This window comes from Eumetopias jubatus, unplaced genomic scaffold (genome assembly GCF_037043125.1).
Source record: "Eumetopias jubatus isolate StellerSeaLion01/CBP00866 unplaced genomic scaffold, mEumJub1_p1.0 scaffold_2, whole genome shotgun sequence".
In the NCBI taxonomy this organism is placed as follows: domain Eukaryota; kingdom Metazoa; phylum Chordata; class Mammalia; order Carnivora; family Otariidae; genus Eumetopias; species Eumetopias jubatus.
This window is the reverse complement of record NW_028274808.1, coordinates 79,513,256-79,531,934: the sequence shown is the minus strand read 5'-3', so window position 1 is coordinate 79,531,934 and position 18,679 is coordinate 79,513,256. Positions and strand designations below refer to the sequence as shown.

The following is an 18,679-nucleotide window of genomic DNA, read 5'->3' as shown; positions in this document are numbered from 1 at the left end:
CGCGGAGCTGACTCTGAGTCACCCCAAGAAGGGGAGCCGAAGAAAGGGGATGGGCACGCACCCCGGGGGTGGAGGAGAGCCGCGGGACGAAATTCTAGACCGAGTAAGGCTCGGAAGGAAGAGGAGGGGCAAAGGCGCGAGGGGGAAGAGAAGGAAGAGGCTGCTGGAGAAAGGAAGAGGAGGAAAGGGAGGGAGGAAGAAGGAAGGCGGAGGATCAAGAAGGGGGCGAGGGGGGGCGGGGGCGCGGGGCGGGCCGGGGAGGTGCCCGGGGCGGGGCGGCTCGCGCCTCGGGGAGGGTCTGCGGCGCGGGGGCCGGGCGGGGCGGGGCCGCGGGCGCCCGGGGCTCGGCGGGGGCTGCCGGGATTGGGGCGCCGCGGCTCTCGCTCGCCTCCGCGGCCAGGCTCAGCTCCGAGGGACACGTCCGTGCCGCGTTAGCCCGGGGCTGCGAGCCTCTCCGGGACTTCCTGCCCGCGAGCCCCGCACCTGGCCACGGCCCCGAAGCCCGGCTCCGGCTGTAGTGCGCGGCGGGCGGGCGGCGGACCGCGGCGGTCATGGGGCTGCAGCCGCTGGAGTTCAGCGACTGCTACCTGGACAGCCCGTGGTTCCGGGAGAGGATCCGCGCCCACGAAGCGGAGCTGGAGAGGACCAACAAGTTCATAAAAGAGCTCATCAAGGACGGGAAGAACCTCATCGCAGCGACCAAAAGTAAGCGGGGACCAGGCTGCGGCACGGCGAGGCCGGGAGGAGCCTCTGCCGTAGGGAGACAGGCAGTCGCGTGCCCCGGGTCAGCCGCCCCCGGAACAGGAGATTGGGGACCGGGAGGCCCCGGGCTCACTCCTGCCCGGCTCCCCAGGCAGCGAGTGGCGAGTGCCCTTTCCCGCCCCTAGCCCTCTACCAGCGGCCAGAGCCCGGGGCTGTGCGTGGGAGCGCGCCGCCCGCAGCCCAGTACCCCTCGGTGCCTGCGTTCCCTGCCCGACCCGCCCCGGGGTCAGGTGGGATTGTACCCTCAAGCTCAGTTTCGTTAGTTTTGCCTTGTGACCTCTCCAGAGGACTTTCCTGGGGATTCTTTGAAAACCTGCTGCGTGCTGACTTATTCAAAAGTCCCTTCCACTGCACCCTTACCGTGTGATTTTCCGATCTTTTCGGATAGTCTCGGCCCGGGTCCTTCACTGTGCTAAACCAGAAAGTCCACCCGGCGTCGTGCTGCTTTCCGCACATTCTTTCCCTCCTGCGCTGGGGAGGGTTCAAAGACTGGGACTTGTCAGGGTGAGCAGACAGCGTACCCTTTGGCCTCAGCCAGCGTTGCCTGCCACCAGGGAATTTCACCCACGATGCCTTCCTCCCTGGTTCTTTTATGCTTTTTGAAAAACTAGGAAGTGGCCACCGGAGAAATAGATCTCTATAGATACATCTGTATCTGAGAAGAGTCTTTTCTAGGAGGGAGAAGGGCCAAGATTCTGGGTGATGGTTGGTGATGCTGCTGGATGGGGGGGGGCATTAGCTCCAGTGAGGAGCTGCGGGGCTGGACCACACCTGTAGCCCATAGCCCTTCCGAGGAGGCCTCTGAGGGTCCTCTCTTCTTAAGAAGACAGCAGACAAGCGACAGGGCAGTATCCAACCTCACAAGTCTGTGTTGTTAGGGTCTTTATCGCTTCTCTAGTTTCTCAGTTCGGTAATTCCCAGCTTTGGGAGTTAGTCCCTTGTACACTTGTTTGTAGACCTCACCTCTGGGAAAAATACCCCGTATCACTCTCCCCCACTACCACTATTTTGCATTTAGGAAGATGAAAACATACTGTACAAACTTTCAAGAACCCAGCACAGTGTCTGGAACAGTAAATATAATGAGTTGAAATAAGTTTTAATGGGAAGAATTTAGTGAGCCATCCCTGTAATTTTGGAAGCAAGTCACTCCTCTGGATGATGTCCAAAGTTCCTTTTGGTTCTGTGACCTTGTTGGTGTTGCAAAAGAAGGATTGGGAATCACTTTGCCCTATGGGACTAGTAGGCTTATTTGGTTGATGGCTGCCCAGTGCCTTGGCATTAGATATATGTGTTGGGTGGGAAGTAGGGAGGGGTTATAAATATGTAGGCAGGAGTGAGAAGGGCAGTGTGTGTGTGTGTGTGTGTGTGCGTGCGCACATGAGCACATGAGGGAGAGGGTTTCTTCCTTCTGTAGCTTGGTGTTAACCAGTGTCACTGGCCTGGCGAGTGTACCTTCTGTCTTACTGGCGCTAGCAGCTCCCTCTGAAGCTAGGATTAGAGGAGGGAGGCTTTGGTATGGGGAGAGGCAGATGGCAAAGCCAGTTTGGCCACTGGTAGGAAGCTATTTATGTGACTGCATGTTAGCTCTTCTGCCAACAGGACACATGCTTGGTGTTCCAGCGGCAGCTGGTGCATCTGGGAGGCCAGCTGTCGCCTTCCTCCCCAGAATGTAGACTTTCTTGAATTTGTCACCTGGTGTCTTACTCCTTTTGGTTCTTGTCCTTTACCATAAGAAACACAATTTATAATCATGAGTAAGAGAGCAACCCGAAAGTATCTTTTTTCTCATTTTGTTTGATTAACTTAAAATCTTTCCCAGAAGACAGCAAAAATACAGCTTTAGCTCACATGCTTTAGGCAAGTTAGAAAGACCCTGTGTTTGCCCAGCTTGCTCCTCAAAGTTTAGTTCTAGTTCCTATCAAAGACTACGAGCATCTGACTTAAGTCAGGACACCTTCGTTTAATTCACCTTTCCTGTTAGGGCCTGGCCACACAACAGCTGAACGGGCCACTTAATTATTTTGTGTTCAGTTTCTCTTGTCCTACTTCTTAGAGGCACTGGTAAGGTCCTGCAGTGTTTGGAAATTGCAGTGTAGGTCATTCGTTCGCCTAACCAGTTGAGCCTTTCTATATAACATCTGTGAGTCAAAAAGTCAAGGAAGGACGTGAGGTAGGGGTAGGAGCTGCCGAAGAATAGCAATCAACTAGGTCAGACTGATTATATTTTCAGATGTCTTACACTCCGTTGTGTATAAATGGCATTTGGTGCATTTTCAGAATTGTGAGTTTGAGATTTCTGTTTTTAGTTGCCCTGTAAGATGTCTCCTGCATGCACTAAATACTTGTTAGATTTATGTAGTTTTGATGTCTTGATGCTTTGCCTATTCCATAAATATTTAAAGAAATTGGAGGTGGCTCTGTGGGACTTGAAGGCTTACTGCTGAGTTCAGTGATGCAGCAAATCAGCAAATATTTAACATCTATGATTCATTAAATATTGGGATTGAGATACAAAGAGGTAATAAGGCAGAGGCCCTTGTCCTTGAGTTTATCGTCTTGCGGTTGAATTCAGTCCAATATAGGGAATGTGGTTGAACTCTTATAGCATTGTGCTAAATTCTTGAAGAAACAAAGGATAAACACACACACACAGACACATTAAAAGGTTAAGGGGCACCTGGGTGGCTCAGTCGGTTAAGTGACTGACTCTTGGTTTCGGCTCAAATTATGGTCTCAGGGTCCTGGGATTGAGCTCTGAGTTGGGCTCTGCTCTCAGCGCAGAGTCTGCTGGAGATTCTCTCCCTCTCCTCCCCAACCCCCCATGTGCGTACTCTCTCTCTCAAATAAACAAATCTTTTTTTTTTTTTAAGATTTTATGTATTTATTTGACAGAGCAAGAGAGGGGGAGAGAGAGCACAAGTAGGGGGAGCCGCAGAAGGAGAGAGAGAAGCTGACTTCCTGCTGAGCAGGGAGCCCGACTTGGGGCTTGATCCTGGGACCCTGAGACCATGACCTGAGCCCCCCAGGCTCCCCATAAATGTTTAAAAAATAAAGTTTAAAAATTTAATGAGAAACGAGTATTCTAACTTTGCTAGAAACAAGAGTTTGTTGTAGGTTAGAATGAAGACATGACTGGCAGTTTGGGAACCTAAGTAAGGAGCAGAAGCTTGTAGAACTTGTCAGATTGAAAATAGCTGAGAAGAAACCTGAACACCACAGTATTTGAGGACCCCGAGGAGACCAGTTAGGAATGGGATAAAGGGAGAGGTCGGTTTCAGATTATGGAGGGTCATAAAAGCGAGGTTAGGAATGTGGACTTTATCCTGTGGAGAATCACTGAGGTTTGTCAGCAGAAGGCTGACATAATGGGAAAGAGTTGATTTCGAGACAGGATTTGACATCTGTGTGTAGGGTGGATTTGGACATAGCAGTGGGGGTAGGCGGGAGCTCCAGAGAGAAGTCTGGGATCATTGACTTATGTGGCACATTTGGAGATCATTCACTCAATTCAGTGGAGTCTTTGTTTAAATGGATTTTTTAGTCCTTTTTCTTTTTCACGCCTTTCCTTTCCTAGAATAACCAGTGTCCTCTTTTAATACAGTCTTTCCTTTTGTAAGCCTTTCATGCACTGTGTAGTTTCAGATGCTTATGATTCATAGAAATGTTTAGCATATCTGCCAGGAACAGAAATAGGCCATATATGCTTTTCCACAAATTTTACATTAGGCCACCTTGAGAGAATTTGTTGTTTAGAGGCAAAAAAAATTTTTTTTTTAAAGATTTTATTTATTTATTTGAGAGAGAGAGAATGAGAGATAGAGAGCACGAGAGGGAAGAGGGTCAGAGGGAGAAGCAGACTCCCTGCTGAGCGGGGAGCCCGATGCGGGACTCGATCCCGGGACTCCAGGATCATGACCTGAGCCGAAGGCAGTCGCTTAACCAACTGAGCCACCCAGGTGCCCGGCAAAAAAAATTTTTTAAAGCAAATAGTCCTTAGAGTTATTAAGCATTTATATAGTTATGTAAAATACTCTTTATTAAGCTTAGATTGTCTAGCTTTCTTGGTGTGTGTATTAAGCTAGAGAGCCCCTCATAAGTGAGCCTGCTCTAAAGCATAGACATGGAGAAGGGTGTGAGTGGCAGACAGGACTAGAATTGGAGTCTTCCAAGTCTTGGTTTTAGTACTTTTTTTTTTTTAAGGCCTTGGTATTTTAGTATTTGCTTTGCTTTTTCCTTTAACATTTTCTTGATTTTTGCTTTGCTTTCTTCAGGACAACATAAAAGTTCCTTTTTGCTTTCTTTATGTTAATGTTTTAGAGAAATGATTCAAATGATAATCCCTTTTAGGGGAATTCCCAAGTTGCTATTGCACTGAAGCATACAGAAGCTTGGAAGTCTTAAAAGAATTTCACGTTGTAAACTTAAGCCTCAGTTTCCTTATTTGTAAAATGGGACTACAGCAGAAAGCCCAGTCTGAGGATTGAATAAAATCCAGTGATTTTATGTGAAAGTGTTTTGCAAACACACATATAAAGTGGTTGTGTAGATTCTCTTGTTTGCCCAGCCAGCATAATTTTTCTCTATCGGAATTTTGTTCAGGTGTCTATACCTTTTCCCAGGAGATGCAGGGAAGGGTGATTAGGGGTAATTCTGATTAGTTTAAGTTTTTCAAGCCCAGCTGATCTTTAGAATCACCTGGGCAGTTATAAAAACATATGGTCAGGTTTAAGAGTCCCAGAACTCTAACTCAGTTATGGTGAACTTATTTTCTGGGCTGGTAACTGGTTTAAGAATGAGAATATATCTCAGTTCTGGCCGGTGAGACATGAGTGGAAGGCTGCTGGAGACTTTGGAAAAGATTTCCTTTTGTGTGAGGAGACTCTTAAAAAGGGTTCTTGGGGTGCCTGGGTTGAGTTGAGTGTCTGACTCTTGGTTTTGGCTCAGGTCATGATCTCAAGGTTGTGGGATTGAGCCCTGTGTCAGGCTCCATGTTTAGCTTGTAGTCTGCTTAGATTCTCTCTCCCTCTCCCGCTTCCTCTGCCCCTCCCACTCGTGCTCTCTCTCTCTCAAGTAAGTAAGTAAATAAATAAATCTTAAAAAAAAAAGTTCTTTATTATTCTATGCTATCTGGTTGTGTTGCGTGGAGCTGCTACCGCCATCTTGGGACCGTTGAGTGGAGCCAAGGTAAGGACTATGGAGCAGAGGTAACTGTATCTGGGTTTTTGATGTCATTGTGGGAGTCACAGATTGTTCTATGTCGAAAGCCCAACTCTGGATATATTGTTAAATGACCTAAGCCAGTTTGGGTTGTGTTTTCTGCTACTTCACACTCCAATTTTGATGGAGTTGTATAATTGTAAATTTCATGCTGATGCTGCTATTCAGTGGAATTTAGGGAGGTATAGAAATAAAATATTACTTAAAAAGTTGATAAATTACAAGTATAATTTTTTCCTGAATGGAAAAGAACACTCGTATGTATTTTTTGTCCCAAAGAAATCACCATGGATCACCAACAATTCAGGGCATCGCCTGGGGTAAGTCTTCACCTCTTGCTTGGGGTTTTAGTATGGTGGGCCAGTCTCTGGTATGAATGTAGACTTGCTGTAGAAAAACTACCATCAGACTGGAGCTAGGATGTGGACCCAGACAGGCTTTAGAGCTTCAGATGCATTACTCACTGTAGGTGGTCCTTGACTCCATATAGAATAGTTTTTTTTTTTTTAAGATTTTATTTATTTATTTATTTGACCAGGGTGGGGAGCAGGGAGTACAAGCAGGGGGAGCAGCAGAGGGAGAGGGAGAATCAGGCTCCCCACTGAGCAGAGAGCCTGATGCAGGCTTGATCCCAGGACCCTGAGATCATGAGCTGAGTTGAAGGCAGACGCTTAACTGACTGAGCCACCCAGGTGCCCCTATAGAATAGTTTCTATTTAGAGCTCTCTACTGGCCAGCCATGTTCATTTTTTTTTTTTAAGATTTTATTTATTTGAGAGAGAGAGAATGAGAGATAGCACAAGAGGGAAGAGAGTCAGAGGCAGAAGCAGACTCCCTGCCCAGCAGGGAGCCCGACGTGGGACTCGATCCCGAGACTCCAGGATCATGACCTGAGCCGAAGGCAGTCGTTTAACCGACTGAGCCACCCAGGCACCCCAGCCATGTTCATTTAAAATGTTTTATGGGTCAGTCATCCGGTGTTCCCCATGTCTTCCTGACACATTGACTTTTCCCTGTCCTCCCATTTGTTGGGGTTCCTTTGACCGCCTCCTTTTTGTTTAGTTTTTTTGGCGGGGACCAGGGAGCATTATTGACTTTTGGAAGAGGGGAAGTCAGGAGGGCATTTTTGTGTTTTAATTTTTAAAGTAGCTGATGATACAGTACAGGGTAGAGGATTAAGAGCACAGGTTGAGGGTACTGGTCTGTCTGGGTCCCTATCCTAGCTCAGCCACTCACTGGCAGTGGGACCCTGGTCAAGTTGCTTGGCTTTTCTCTATGTTGTCACCTATAAAATGGAGATCATAATACTATCCACCGCATAGGGTTGCTCATTGGATTAAATGAGCGAATACATGTAAAGCATTTAGAATAAGCATTCAGATGTGAAATGTTAACACTTATGATGTATTATTTAAATTGCAGGTACATGTTTTAATATCCAGGTCCTTTTCTTGTCTGAAAAATGGTGCTCTGGCCCAGTGACTAGTATCTAACCTTTTGGTGCTTATTACCCCTAAGAGTATATTGGTTCATATCCTCATTAGCGGTGACCAAGAAAGACAAATTTGACAAATGCTGGGAGGCTTCCAAAGTTTGAATGCCATGCGAGATGCTGAAAAACCTTGAAAATAAGTTGATGAATCAAAGCTAAATTGTGTCTTGGGAAAACATTCTCCAGAATTTATTTCCAATTCACAAAGATTTGAAGATGAAGTAGAGAGTGTCAGTAAGGCCGCTGTAGATCTAGCAAAACACCTGCAGCTGAGACTCAAGCAGTCAGTAGCGCGCCTCTGTCTAGAGGACTGAGAAGGAGGGGTTGAAGGTGACAGAGTTGTGCTCAAGGTCCTGGGATGATAACATCAATGACTGGAGCCTTCAGGTACTTAAAAATCACAGTGACACTTTTAGAGGATATTAATGTTAGTGTCTAATCTCCAGGAAACCCTAACAACTAGTGGACAGTGCTTGTGTCTGCTATGGGAAATTCACAATGAGAAAAGGCAGTCAGAGAGGCCTCTAAGAGGGCTGTACCTGAGACCTGTTAGGTAGTCCTATTCTCTATGAAAGGATCCTCAAAGTCTCCTCAACAGATTCCCAAAGAAGCTGTTTTGAGTCTGTGACTCCAATAGCTATTTATGACACCTGATGGTTTTGTTTGTTTTTTGGGTCATAAGCAAGAATTACGAAGGATATAAAAATGCTGGGTAGTGGGTGCCTGGGTGGCTCAGTTGGTTAAGGCGACTGCCTTCGGCTCAGGTCATGATCCTGGAGTCCCGGGATCGAGTCCCGCATCGGGCTTCCTGCTCAGCAGTGAGTCTGCTTCTCCCTCGGACCCTCCCCCTTCTCATGCTCTCTCTCTATCTCATTCTCTCTCTCAAATAAACAAATAAAATCTATTAAAAAAAATGCTGGGTAGTCTGCTAAGTTACCATAAATCGTGCTTTAAGTGATGGCGGGCTGTATGTGGCAGTGAATAGGTACGGTGTGAAAGCGTGTTCAAATCACACAGTTTGTCAGTGGAGGAGCTGGGATGGGAACCTACTTTTGTCTGGCTCTGAAACCCTTAACTGCAATCATTAGCTGTTTCCATAAAGGGGTGTAACTGCGGTCTTGTGTTAAGGGAAGTTATTATGATAAATCTTGGTTATCTGGAATGTGTGTATACTTCATGATGTAGTTGGGAGACTGTTCTTTTTTTTTATTTTAAAGAATTAAAAAAAATTTTTTTTTTTTTATTCATGAGAGTCAGAGAGAGAGAGAGAGAGAGAGAGAGAGAGAGGGGCAGAGGGAGAAGCAGGCTTCCTGCGGAGCAGGGAGCCCGATGCGGGACTGGATCCCAGGACCCTGGGATCATGACCTGAGCCGAAGGCAGACGCTTAACCATCTGAGCCACCCAGGTGCCCCGGGAGACTGTTCTTATTAGCTCAGCACAGGGGCCACCACTGACAATTTAAGGCCCCCTGGGATGATTATTGTAAATAAAACTGGTTTCTAGTTTGTATAATAAGTATAGACATTCAGAGATTGGTTGATTTAGAATCCATTAGATTCAGATCTCTGCTTTAAAACAGTATCATTTCCTTCCCCTCAGTCTCTCTCTCTTAATCTCCGCTCCCCCATCCTTCCTTCGCTGCCCATTCCTTGTCCCACTCTTTAGTAGAATATGTTTTCATTTTGTTCTCGTATTTTGGCATTAGGCTTTTTTGCTTACCAAAATTATGAGATAGTTTAAAAAAAGATACAGAGAATCTCATAATAACTTCAGTGTGTATATTTTGTCCTTCAATTAACATCTTGTTTCATTAAGATGCAAGTTTTTGTAAACATGTGCAGAAGCATATAGGAATAGCTGTGTTCTTAACTCATTGAAAGCACACTGTGTATAAATCGTCTTTCAGGTAACATGTTCTTTCATTAAGATATAAGTGGTTGTTAATGTTAGTGGAGAAGCATATGGAAATAGCCCTGTCCTTAACTCATTAATAACTGTGTGTGTGTGTGTGTGTGTGTGTGTGTGTGTGTGTGTGTGTGTATAAAGAATCTCATAATAAACATTTCTGTATTTGCATCTTGGTTTAGAAGAAAGCTTACTGTCTGCCTCTCCCTGGTAGCAACCTGTCCTTCTCCCTAAACATTGGAGCTATCTCAAATCTGGTGTTTATTATTTCTAGACATTTTAATATATCTGTACAAATTCCTAGATAATAGATAGCATGTTTTTAGACTTTATATAATGGTTCTCATACTATATGTGCAACTTCTTTTTTTCCCTCAATTTCATATTTGTGAGATTTGTCCATGTGGATACATCTGTACCTCTATTTCATTTAGTTCAAGCTCTTTTTCCTCCAAGTGGTGTTTAAGAAGACTTTGTTAATTGATGTTTTGTAGATGTTATATAAAAGCGTAAGATGTTCTATGATGTGTCATATAGTCATGCATTTTTTGATTGCCAAACAACTTATTAGAGAATTTATGCAGCATGAAAGCCTTATTGTAATTAATTTGATAAACTTTAAAACAGCGGCTTTGACAACAATCTGTAAATAATGTTCCCATGAATTTTGAAGTTCTTTAGTAAAATTTCTTTTTGATAAATTATCAGCTTAGTGTGGATAATCAGAGCAAACCAGTTTAAGTTTCAGTCACTGGTCTGAATCACAACAAAATTTAAAGCCTTTTCACTTCCTTGAAATTAGACTTCTGATATTGGTATCTAGAGAAAAAAATATTTGTATTCATCAACAGTGTGCATTAAGAACTCTGGTAACTGTCAGTCTAGATAGGTCATATGAACTTGATTTTTAGGCAGGGATTGGTTGGTATTTTGTGATAGGTCTCAAAGCAAACAGGAACCACAGCCTGCTTTATTTGATTATCCTAATATAGGAACCTAATTTATAGACTTGCCAAGGGGATCTTTTGTAATGAGGAAGGCTTGACATCCTTCTCTTTTAAACAAACAAACACACACGCCGAAAAACCCCTGACACTTTACATTCTAAGGGCAGGCATCGCTAAGTCCCAAGCAAGCATCACACCCCTGTTGCTGCTGCTGGAGGCCTGCCTCCCTGGTTGAACTAGAATTTCCTCCCTGTGTTTCCTGAGGAAGATGTTAATCCTGTGCCACTTAATATTTCAATGGTGAGTGTGATTTCTCCTTCCTTGTTGACTTGTTCACCCATGAGCACCGTCTGCCCTTGGGTGTCAAGGTGTGTGTTCTGCCACCATCTGGGAGTGAGTCATGGTGAGGTGTGTGGCTGGAGGAAATCCATTTGGAAATTCAGAGTAATGTCACTTCAGGTCTGAATACAGGATGTTTAATACTCTCTAAGAAGATGAACGTTTTTATCTCTGACTGTAAAGTTGGCTCCCCTACTTCTTAGCAGTGTAGACTGCTAGTCTTTGGGCAAATGAAACTTTGGGCAAATTACTTAAACCCTCAGTTCCTCACTTTTTTTTTTAAAGATTTTATTTATTTGTCAGAGAGCATGAGCAGGGGTAGCGGCAGGCAGAGGGAGAAGCAGACTCCCCGCCGAGCAGGGAGCCCGATGCGGGACTCGATCCCAGGACCCCGGGATCATGACCTGAGCCAAAGGCAGACGCTCTACTGACTGAGCCACCCAGGGGCCCCATCTCACTTTCTGTTTTGTTATTAGTAAAATGGAGATAGTAGGAACTCTAATGGGGTGGTATTATTTAGTCCTAATGTTCCCTAGTAAAGGATCTCAGAACTGTGTCTGGCCCCTGGTAGGTACTGTCCTCATCACCATCATCAAAAGAGCACCATTCTGACTTCCTTTGGTTGAACTTGGACACATTGTGGCTTTACCAGTAGAGAGAGTAGAAATAGTCTCTGAAACCTGTTCCTTGCTCTTTCAGGCTAACAGTATTTTGGAGCACTGGGCTGAATATAGGCCTTACATTTATTAAATAGAAGAAGCCAGCTGTCCTAGCATGTTGAAATCCAGCATATTACTGAAGCTCTTTGCTTGAAAGTTTTGGGGACAAAGCCAAAGAAGTACAAGGGAGTGGAGTGTCATTGACATGTCATTACTTTTATTGGAGAATCTGGCAGATAGGACTTCTGTCACTGTGACAGATAGTTTTGTTTTTCTTTTGTGAAATGTAGGTCAAAGGCAGCAGAGCAAAAATATTGAAGAGCATGGTCTTTGATGTCAGATTTACTATATGATCTTGGGCAACTTGTTTAACTCCTTTGTGCCTTGATTTCCTCTTCTGTAGAATGTGGATAGTAGTTTTCTTTCCCTAAATGTTGCTAGAATTAAATTAGTTAATTATTTCCCAAGCACTTAGAAAACTGATTCATAATGACCCCTGAATGTGTTTGCTAAGCACAGACAAAAAATTGAAAATCTATTCACAGTCATCATTCTAATAACCTCATTTATGACAGTGGGGACAAAGTGTCATCCCAAGTCATTAAACCCCACCGATTGTGGGCAAGTTGCTAGAGGTTTAACAGTGAATAGGGACCCTGGGTATCTGTGCAGAAGTCAGAGTTCTAGTGGGGGAGATGGAAGATTAATTAAATGTTGTCATTCACTTTGTTGAGTAAGACTGGGATGCTATGGCCCTGGTTAGCAGGACTAAAGGAGTCAGAGTCAGAGAAGACTTCAGGAGAGTAGCAGCTTCCAAGCTGAGGCCACTGGGAAGGCTAGGAGCTTTCCATGCTGAGGGTAGGGAAGAAGAGTTCTTCAGGCAGGGTCAAATGCATGCAAGAGGACTGGAGGCCAGAGAGATCGTGTGCTACACTGCTGGAGGAACATCTCTGGTGGGCTGGGAGTGAGGCGGGAGCAGAGTGAGAACAATGGGGCTGCAGAGTGGACAGGTGCAGGGTTGGGAAGGGCCTGGTGAAGCCAGTTAAGGACTTCGCACTTGCTTGGAAGCACAGTAGGAAGTGATGGCAACATTTCCAGCAGGGGATTGGCATCATCGGAATTGCATTTTAGAACAAGTTCTCTGGCAGGCAGCGATTGTGAGAGTGAATTTGACGAAAGGGGACCTGGAGGTTGGGAGGTCACCCATCTAGGCCAGAGGCTTTGGTAGCAGAAGAGGCAGATTCTTGAGGAGGAGAATACAGAGGCTGCAGGCTGTGGTGGGTGATTGGGTGTGGGGGTTGACGAAGGAGGCACCCAGGGTGATTCCTTAGTTCCTGCCCTGAGCAGTTGGGTGCTGTTCACTGAGGTAGTCCAGCTAGAGGAACAAGTTCTGTGGGAGAGAGGAGACATTTTTGAATTAGATATGTTGAGACTGAGGTGCTTCTCAGCTATCCAGTGGATACATTCAGTAGTTTGCTTTTTTTTATAAGTATGTATTTCAGGAACACGGAATAAAGCTGCAGGTAAAGATTCTGGAGACACAGCATATAGATAGGAAATGACACCGTGTAACAGTAGAAAACCTGCCCAGAGGAGGAATGTAAAGGGAGAAGGCAGGGAGGCTGGGCAAATCCTGGGGAATACAGCTTTAAAAATTTTTTTATTTTATTATTTTTTAAAGATTTTATTTATTTGAGAGAGAGAGAAAGTGAGAGAGAGAGAAAAAGAGTGAGTGAGTGAGAGAGAGCTGGAGCAAGCAAGAGGAGGGACAGAGGGAGAAGCAGGCTTCCTGCCAAGCAGGGAGCCTGATGTGGGGCTCGATCAGCTGAAGGCAGACGCTTAACCGACTGAGCCACCCAGGCGCCCCGGGAATACAACTTTTCAAAGGGTGGATGGAAGAAGAGCTTGAGAAGGAGGTTTGAGAGCTGTAACCATGGGGTGGGGGGGAGGGAGGAGATGGAAAATCTGGTGAGGGTTGCACAAGTCACGGAGAAAGGAGGAGAAAGGAGGGAGGAGCCAAGGTCATGTTACAAAGAGAACCAGTACCGGCAGTACAGATGACATTGCATTAAGACAGTGTCATTGGTCAAACAAAAGGACTCTTAAATGTAGAGAACAAACTGATGGTTGCCAGAGGGGAGGTGAGTAGGGGGGATGGGGGTAAATAGGTGACGGAGATTAAGAGTACATTTGTCCTGAAGAACACTGAGTAATGTGTGGAAGTGTGGAATCACTGTATTGTACACCTGAAACTAATGTAACACTGTATGTCATACTGGGGAAAAAAAAGGACAGCGACATTGGTAATAACTGGATTAGTTTACGGCCCAGCAGGGATGAGACCCTGATTGCAGAGGGTTGAGAGGGAGGGTGTGATAAATGAACCTGTGGTATAGATAGCTCTCCGGAACTATTGGTTAATGGGTGAGATTTGAACATGCTGATGACGATATCCAACAGAGAGGAGGAGCCTGAAGGTTCAGGGAATATTCCAGAGTACCAAGTACCCAATATAGAAGATGGGATTCAGAGTCCAGGTGAAGGCAGGACACACCCATCATCTATTTCAATACTAGAAGGGTGGAAGAGATGGGTGCAGACTCAGATAAATTTGTTGATTTGTGTCAGGACTTTGAGGAAATTATTACCAGTAGATTTATTTTCTCTGTGAGGTAGATGGCAAGATAGTTTCTAGTAGTTAATTGTGTTTTAATTTCTCCCCCACCACATTCTTTCTCTGGTTAATAAATAATACATGGCTTGTAAGACTTTTGTTTCACAGTCTGTTTGAAATGGGGGATGGATGGAATCTAGATGTTAAACTGAGACTAGGTAATGGAAGGTGGATGGGGAGAAAAGGTAGGAATAAAATGTCTGGATAAACAATCATCAAGACATTAACAAATGCCTAGGGGCGCCTGGGTGGCTCAGTCGTTAAGCATCTGCCTTCGGCTCAGGTCATGATCCCAGGGTCCTGGGATCGAGCCCCACATCGGGCTCCCTGCTCAGCAGGAAGCCTGTTTCTCCCCCTCCCTCTCCCCCTGCTTGTGTTCCCTCTCTCGCTGTGTCTCTCTCTGACAAATAAATAAATAAAATCTTTAAAAAAAAAAGAAATTAACAAATGCCTCAATTCCAGACTTTTATTCTACTGGCACTTGAAGTTGAATATTCAGTCTTTAAACTTTTTTTTTTAAAGTATTAAATGAAAACACCTTTTTTTCCCCCCCACAGAATGACACTGCTGATTTTTCTCTTTTATCTCTGTGGAATTATGCTGGTTGTCTTTAGATGCCTACGGAGAAGAAAATGCCTCTGGCAACGTCTGGGAAGAGACTCTAGGACTTTAGATTTTTGCCTTTTGTCCAAGAGAGGAGGAGGAATAGAACCTGTAAGAGTTTAAAGTGTAGTAATTATCAGCGATCTAAAAAGATCTTTTCATTCTCTTTTCTAGCTATCTGCTTAGGTTCTAATAAGTTTAAGAAGTGATTCTAGAAGAAAGAATTGTTTACGATGACTGTAACTCTTCAGGTGCAGTGGTGTGCAGATGGCACCCCTTTCTCTTTAGCCCTGGGTGCACTGAGTGTAGACACACTGTGCGCCTGGAGGTGAGGTGCGGAGGCTCTCAGTCTCTACAAAGGGAGGGACTCCAGCACTTTAGTGTAGAAGTTCATTGCTTGTGTCCCTAGAGCTAGAGTTGGTGGTCTCTTTGTGGAAGGTGTAGGATAGGGTTCAAAATTAACCTGAATCCTTTTTTCTTTCTTTTTTTATTCTTTTTTTTTTTAAACACTTTATTAGAGAGAGCTCGAACATGAGTGGGGGAGGGGCAGAGGGAGACGGACAAGCAGACTCCTGGCTAAGCAGGGAGCCCAACACGGTGTTGGATCCCAGGACCCTGAGATCATGACCTGAGCTGCAGTCAGATGCTTAACCGACTGAGCCACCCAGGTGCTCCATGAATCCTTTTTCTGTCTTGACAGCTCAAATTTTTGACAAACATGCTGTATATCCTCATTCATTTCTTTCAGTTGCAAGTGAGAGAAATCCAGTTTAAAGTAGTTGAAGCAAAGAAGAAATTTCTGGGCTCATGTGAGTGAAGTCTGAGGATTGGGGCTTGCTTTAGGTGTACCTGAATCCAGGGGTTCCAACAATATCATCAGGTCACTCTTTGTATCTCGGGCATTTCCCTCCGTTGGCTTGACCCTCAGATGGGCACTCTGGCATGGTGCTGATAGCTTAAGGCTATCTTTCTTATTGCTCTGGGAATTCCAGAGAACAGTAACTCCTTTTCCGTAGAGGATTTGTTCTCAAATGGATGAATTTGACCCCCCTGGAGACATGTTTGGTTGTCCTAATTGGGAGGTGCTACTGGCTTCTAGTGGGTAGAGGCCAATGATGGTGTGCTGCTGAATGGCCTGCAATGTGCAGGAGAGCCCCCTACAACGAAGAATGGTCCAGCTTAAAGTTAATTGTGCTGAGGCTGAGAAACCCTGTCTTTGAGGTGGGGATCAAGATACTTTTGTGAAAATAAAATTATGCCAGAGCAACAAGGATAAACTGGGATTGTCCTGGGGAAAACCTGGACATGTGGTTACCTTCCCTAAAGGCCCTGTCAGTCCTGGGTCACTTGCCCAGCCTGGACCCGCCGCTGAGCACGGCAGATGGTATACTTGGGCCAGCTGAATCATGTGCTTGCCACTGGGGTGAAAAAGCAGGCAGTAAGTAATTGCTTTACCAGAATGCTAAGGTTCCTAGCAAAGGGATTTGTAGAATGTGGAAAAAAGAAGCAGATCGCTGATCTGTAAGAGAACTTACATTTTTGAAGGTGACTTTTAGACCTGTTTTGATCTGGGCCTCGGGGCTTCACGGGGCAAATGAGGACTGTGAGAAGATAGTAAGTCAGAGTTAAGTTTGCCCTTGCAGCACCTGGTGGCTCAGGTGGGTAGGCATCTGACTCTTGGTTTCTGCTCAGGTTGTGATCTCAGGGTCATGGGATGGAGCCCTGCCTCGGGCTCTGTGTTTGGCGGGGAGTTGGCTTGGGACTCTCTCCTTCTGCCTTTGCCCCTCCCCCTGCTCGCTTTCTCGCTCTCAAATAAATAAATGAAAAAAAAAAAAGTTTGGGGCACCTGGGTGGCTCAGTCAGTTAAGCCTCTGCCTTTGGCTCAGGTCATGACCCCGGGGTCCTGGGATCGAGCCCCGCATCCGGCTCCCTGCTCAGCGGGGAGTCTGCTTCTCCCTCTGCCTGCCACTCCCCCTGCTTGTACAAGTGCGCTGTCTCTCTTGCTCTCGCTGTCTCTGTCTGTATGTCAAATAAGTAAATAAAATCTTAAAAAAAAGATATATGATAAAAAAATTAAGTTTGCCCTTTATTTTTCCCATTGCTTGGTTGATTCCTTTTAACCAAACTTGAGAAGGGCAGGAGAGATGAGAGATAGAAATGAAGTGCAGCTTGCCTGGATACAAGGTTAAGGTTATTGATGCAGTGGGGTAGTTAGTGTCTGTGCCTTCCTGTATTTAACCTCTAAAGTACCGAGTGATTGCGACACTTTCTTTTTAAATAATATTTTAATTTGTGACAGTCCAAGAAAATATTTTAAAAATTAAATAGTGATTTGCTGCCTTAATTTCAATTTCTCACACTGATACAGTGCTTCTGTTTAGTTTTGGAGAAGTAAAGTATTGCTAAGAAAAACTGATGTTGGTGAGTATAATTCATCTCACACAGTAGATTGAGCAATTTTACATTCTTTTTTCCTTTTAAGGAAAGAAAACTTTTCTTGAACAGAAATTAGAGCAGGTGTTTTTTTTCTGTTTGTATATATTCCAGCCTTAATTTTAAGTTTTGAATCAGATAATCCTGTAAGTTTCTGGAAAAGTTTATTATTAAAAAAAAAGTTTATTTTCTTCTGAATAGTATGATAGTCTCTGGAAATACTTCCCTTGTCTCCATTTTATTGTGTATGCTGGATAGTATTTAAAGCAAAGATTTGAAAGTAGGTAAGTGACCTATTTGGACTATTTTCTTTTCGTTGCTAGTCTAGGGGAATTGTGATGGTTAAATTACACATTTATGATGTGAACTCTGGAATCTTTGAGATTTGACTGTATGTCTTAATTGATATTTTCTAAAAGGCTTATATGGCTATGCAAAATTGTTGATGAGCAGTCCTGCATCCAGAAACCGGATGTATCACTTAACCACAGTTAACAGTTTTTTGTTTGCTTTAAGGTGGTTCACTGCCTTTTGGCAGTATCTACCGGAGTGCCTGCAGTACTGATTTATCTTGACAACCATGGAACAGAAGGGTTTAAAAAGTGCTTCTTTGTCCAGAGAACAAAGAGGCAACTTTGTAAAGACCTTTAAGTTTTGTGACTTTGAAGTTTTCATTTCAAAAGCTTTAAAGCTGAATGTGTAGTTTTGAGTAAATGTACTTCCTCAGTTCAATGTATGTGACGGGTGAGAACAAAATAGAAAGGAACAGGGAGAGAGTGGGTTCCATGGTGGAAGCTAGAGTAGCAGTGAGCATTTGACCTTTGGAAGGTGTTGGAGGGCACCGTAGAATGATGCATGCCAGATTGTGATGTGTTTAATGAATGTGTACCAAAACTCAGAATTTACATTAGAAAGGAAGGTTGGAATGGAATTAATATATAATCAGCTCTGTGGGCTTCCATTATGTGTGTATATATAATCTAATCATAGTTTAGATGTCACTAAACTGTGTTTATTATTTAAGAGGGATCAGTGATGATTCCTTTAAAATGAATAGTCATCTCCCAACCTATTTTTGGTATGTGTATGTGAATATCCATTTTTGTCTGTTTGATTTGTTTAAATGAAGGTGCACATAAGATTATCTTCAATTTAAACCAGCAATGAGTAGGTTACTGTTGCTTTAAGTTGGAGATACTAGATTTTGTTTTAATTTGCTTCATAATTATCAGTTGAGCTGTTAGAAAATAATATCTGAGATGTACTAAAACATATTTCTAAGTTTACTAGGACTAATGATAATGATGGTTGTGGTAGTAGCAGATAGTAGGTTTTTATTTTTTAGCACTTACTGTATAAGCATGTAAACCTTTCACATGAATTAGCATTTACTCATAGTCTTGTTTGGTGCTCATTCTTAGATCTAATACCATTTTGCAACTTAGGAACCTGGGTTTAGATAGGTTGAGTTACTTGCCCAAGGGCACTTAGCCAGAAAGCTGTGTGGCGCCTGCCAGCTACACACTATTTCTGAAGCCTGTGGTTTTCAGAACATGCATTATTGCCATTGATATAGTATTTCACAAGTCTAATTTACAGTATTATCTTGTAAAGACACGGGGAGGGCGGTTATGTCTGCAAAGCA

The 18,679-nt window shown here is 44.2% G+C and overlaps 1 protein-coding gene across 2 annotated transcripts in view; it reads left to right on the top strand.

Annotated features, from left to right (window-relative positions):
- The first annotated feature begins 364 nt into the window (after positions 1-364).
- Positions 365-18,679, top strand: part of ARHGAP10 (Rho GTPase activating protein 10) — a 340,748-nt gene continuing 322,433 nt past the window's right edge. For both annotated transcript variants that reach the window (XM_028125305.2, XM_028125304.2), the window contains exon 1: positions 365-705. In XM_028125305.2, coding sequence (XP_027981106.2) covers positions 552-705 — 154 coding nt within the window. In that variant the 5' untranslated portion in view covers positions 365-551. The remainder of the gene's footprint in view (positions 706-18,679) is intronic.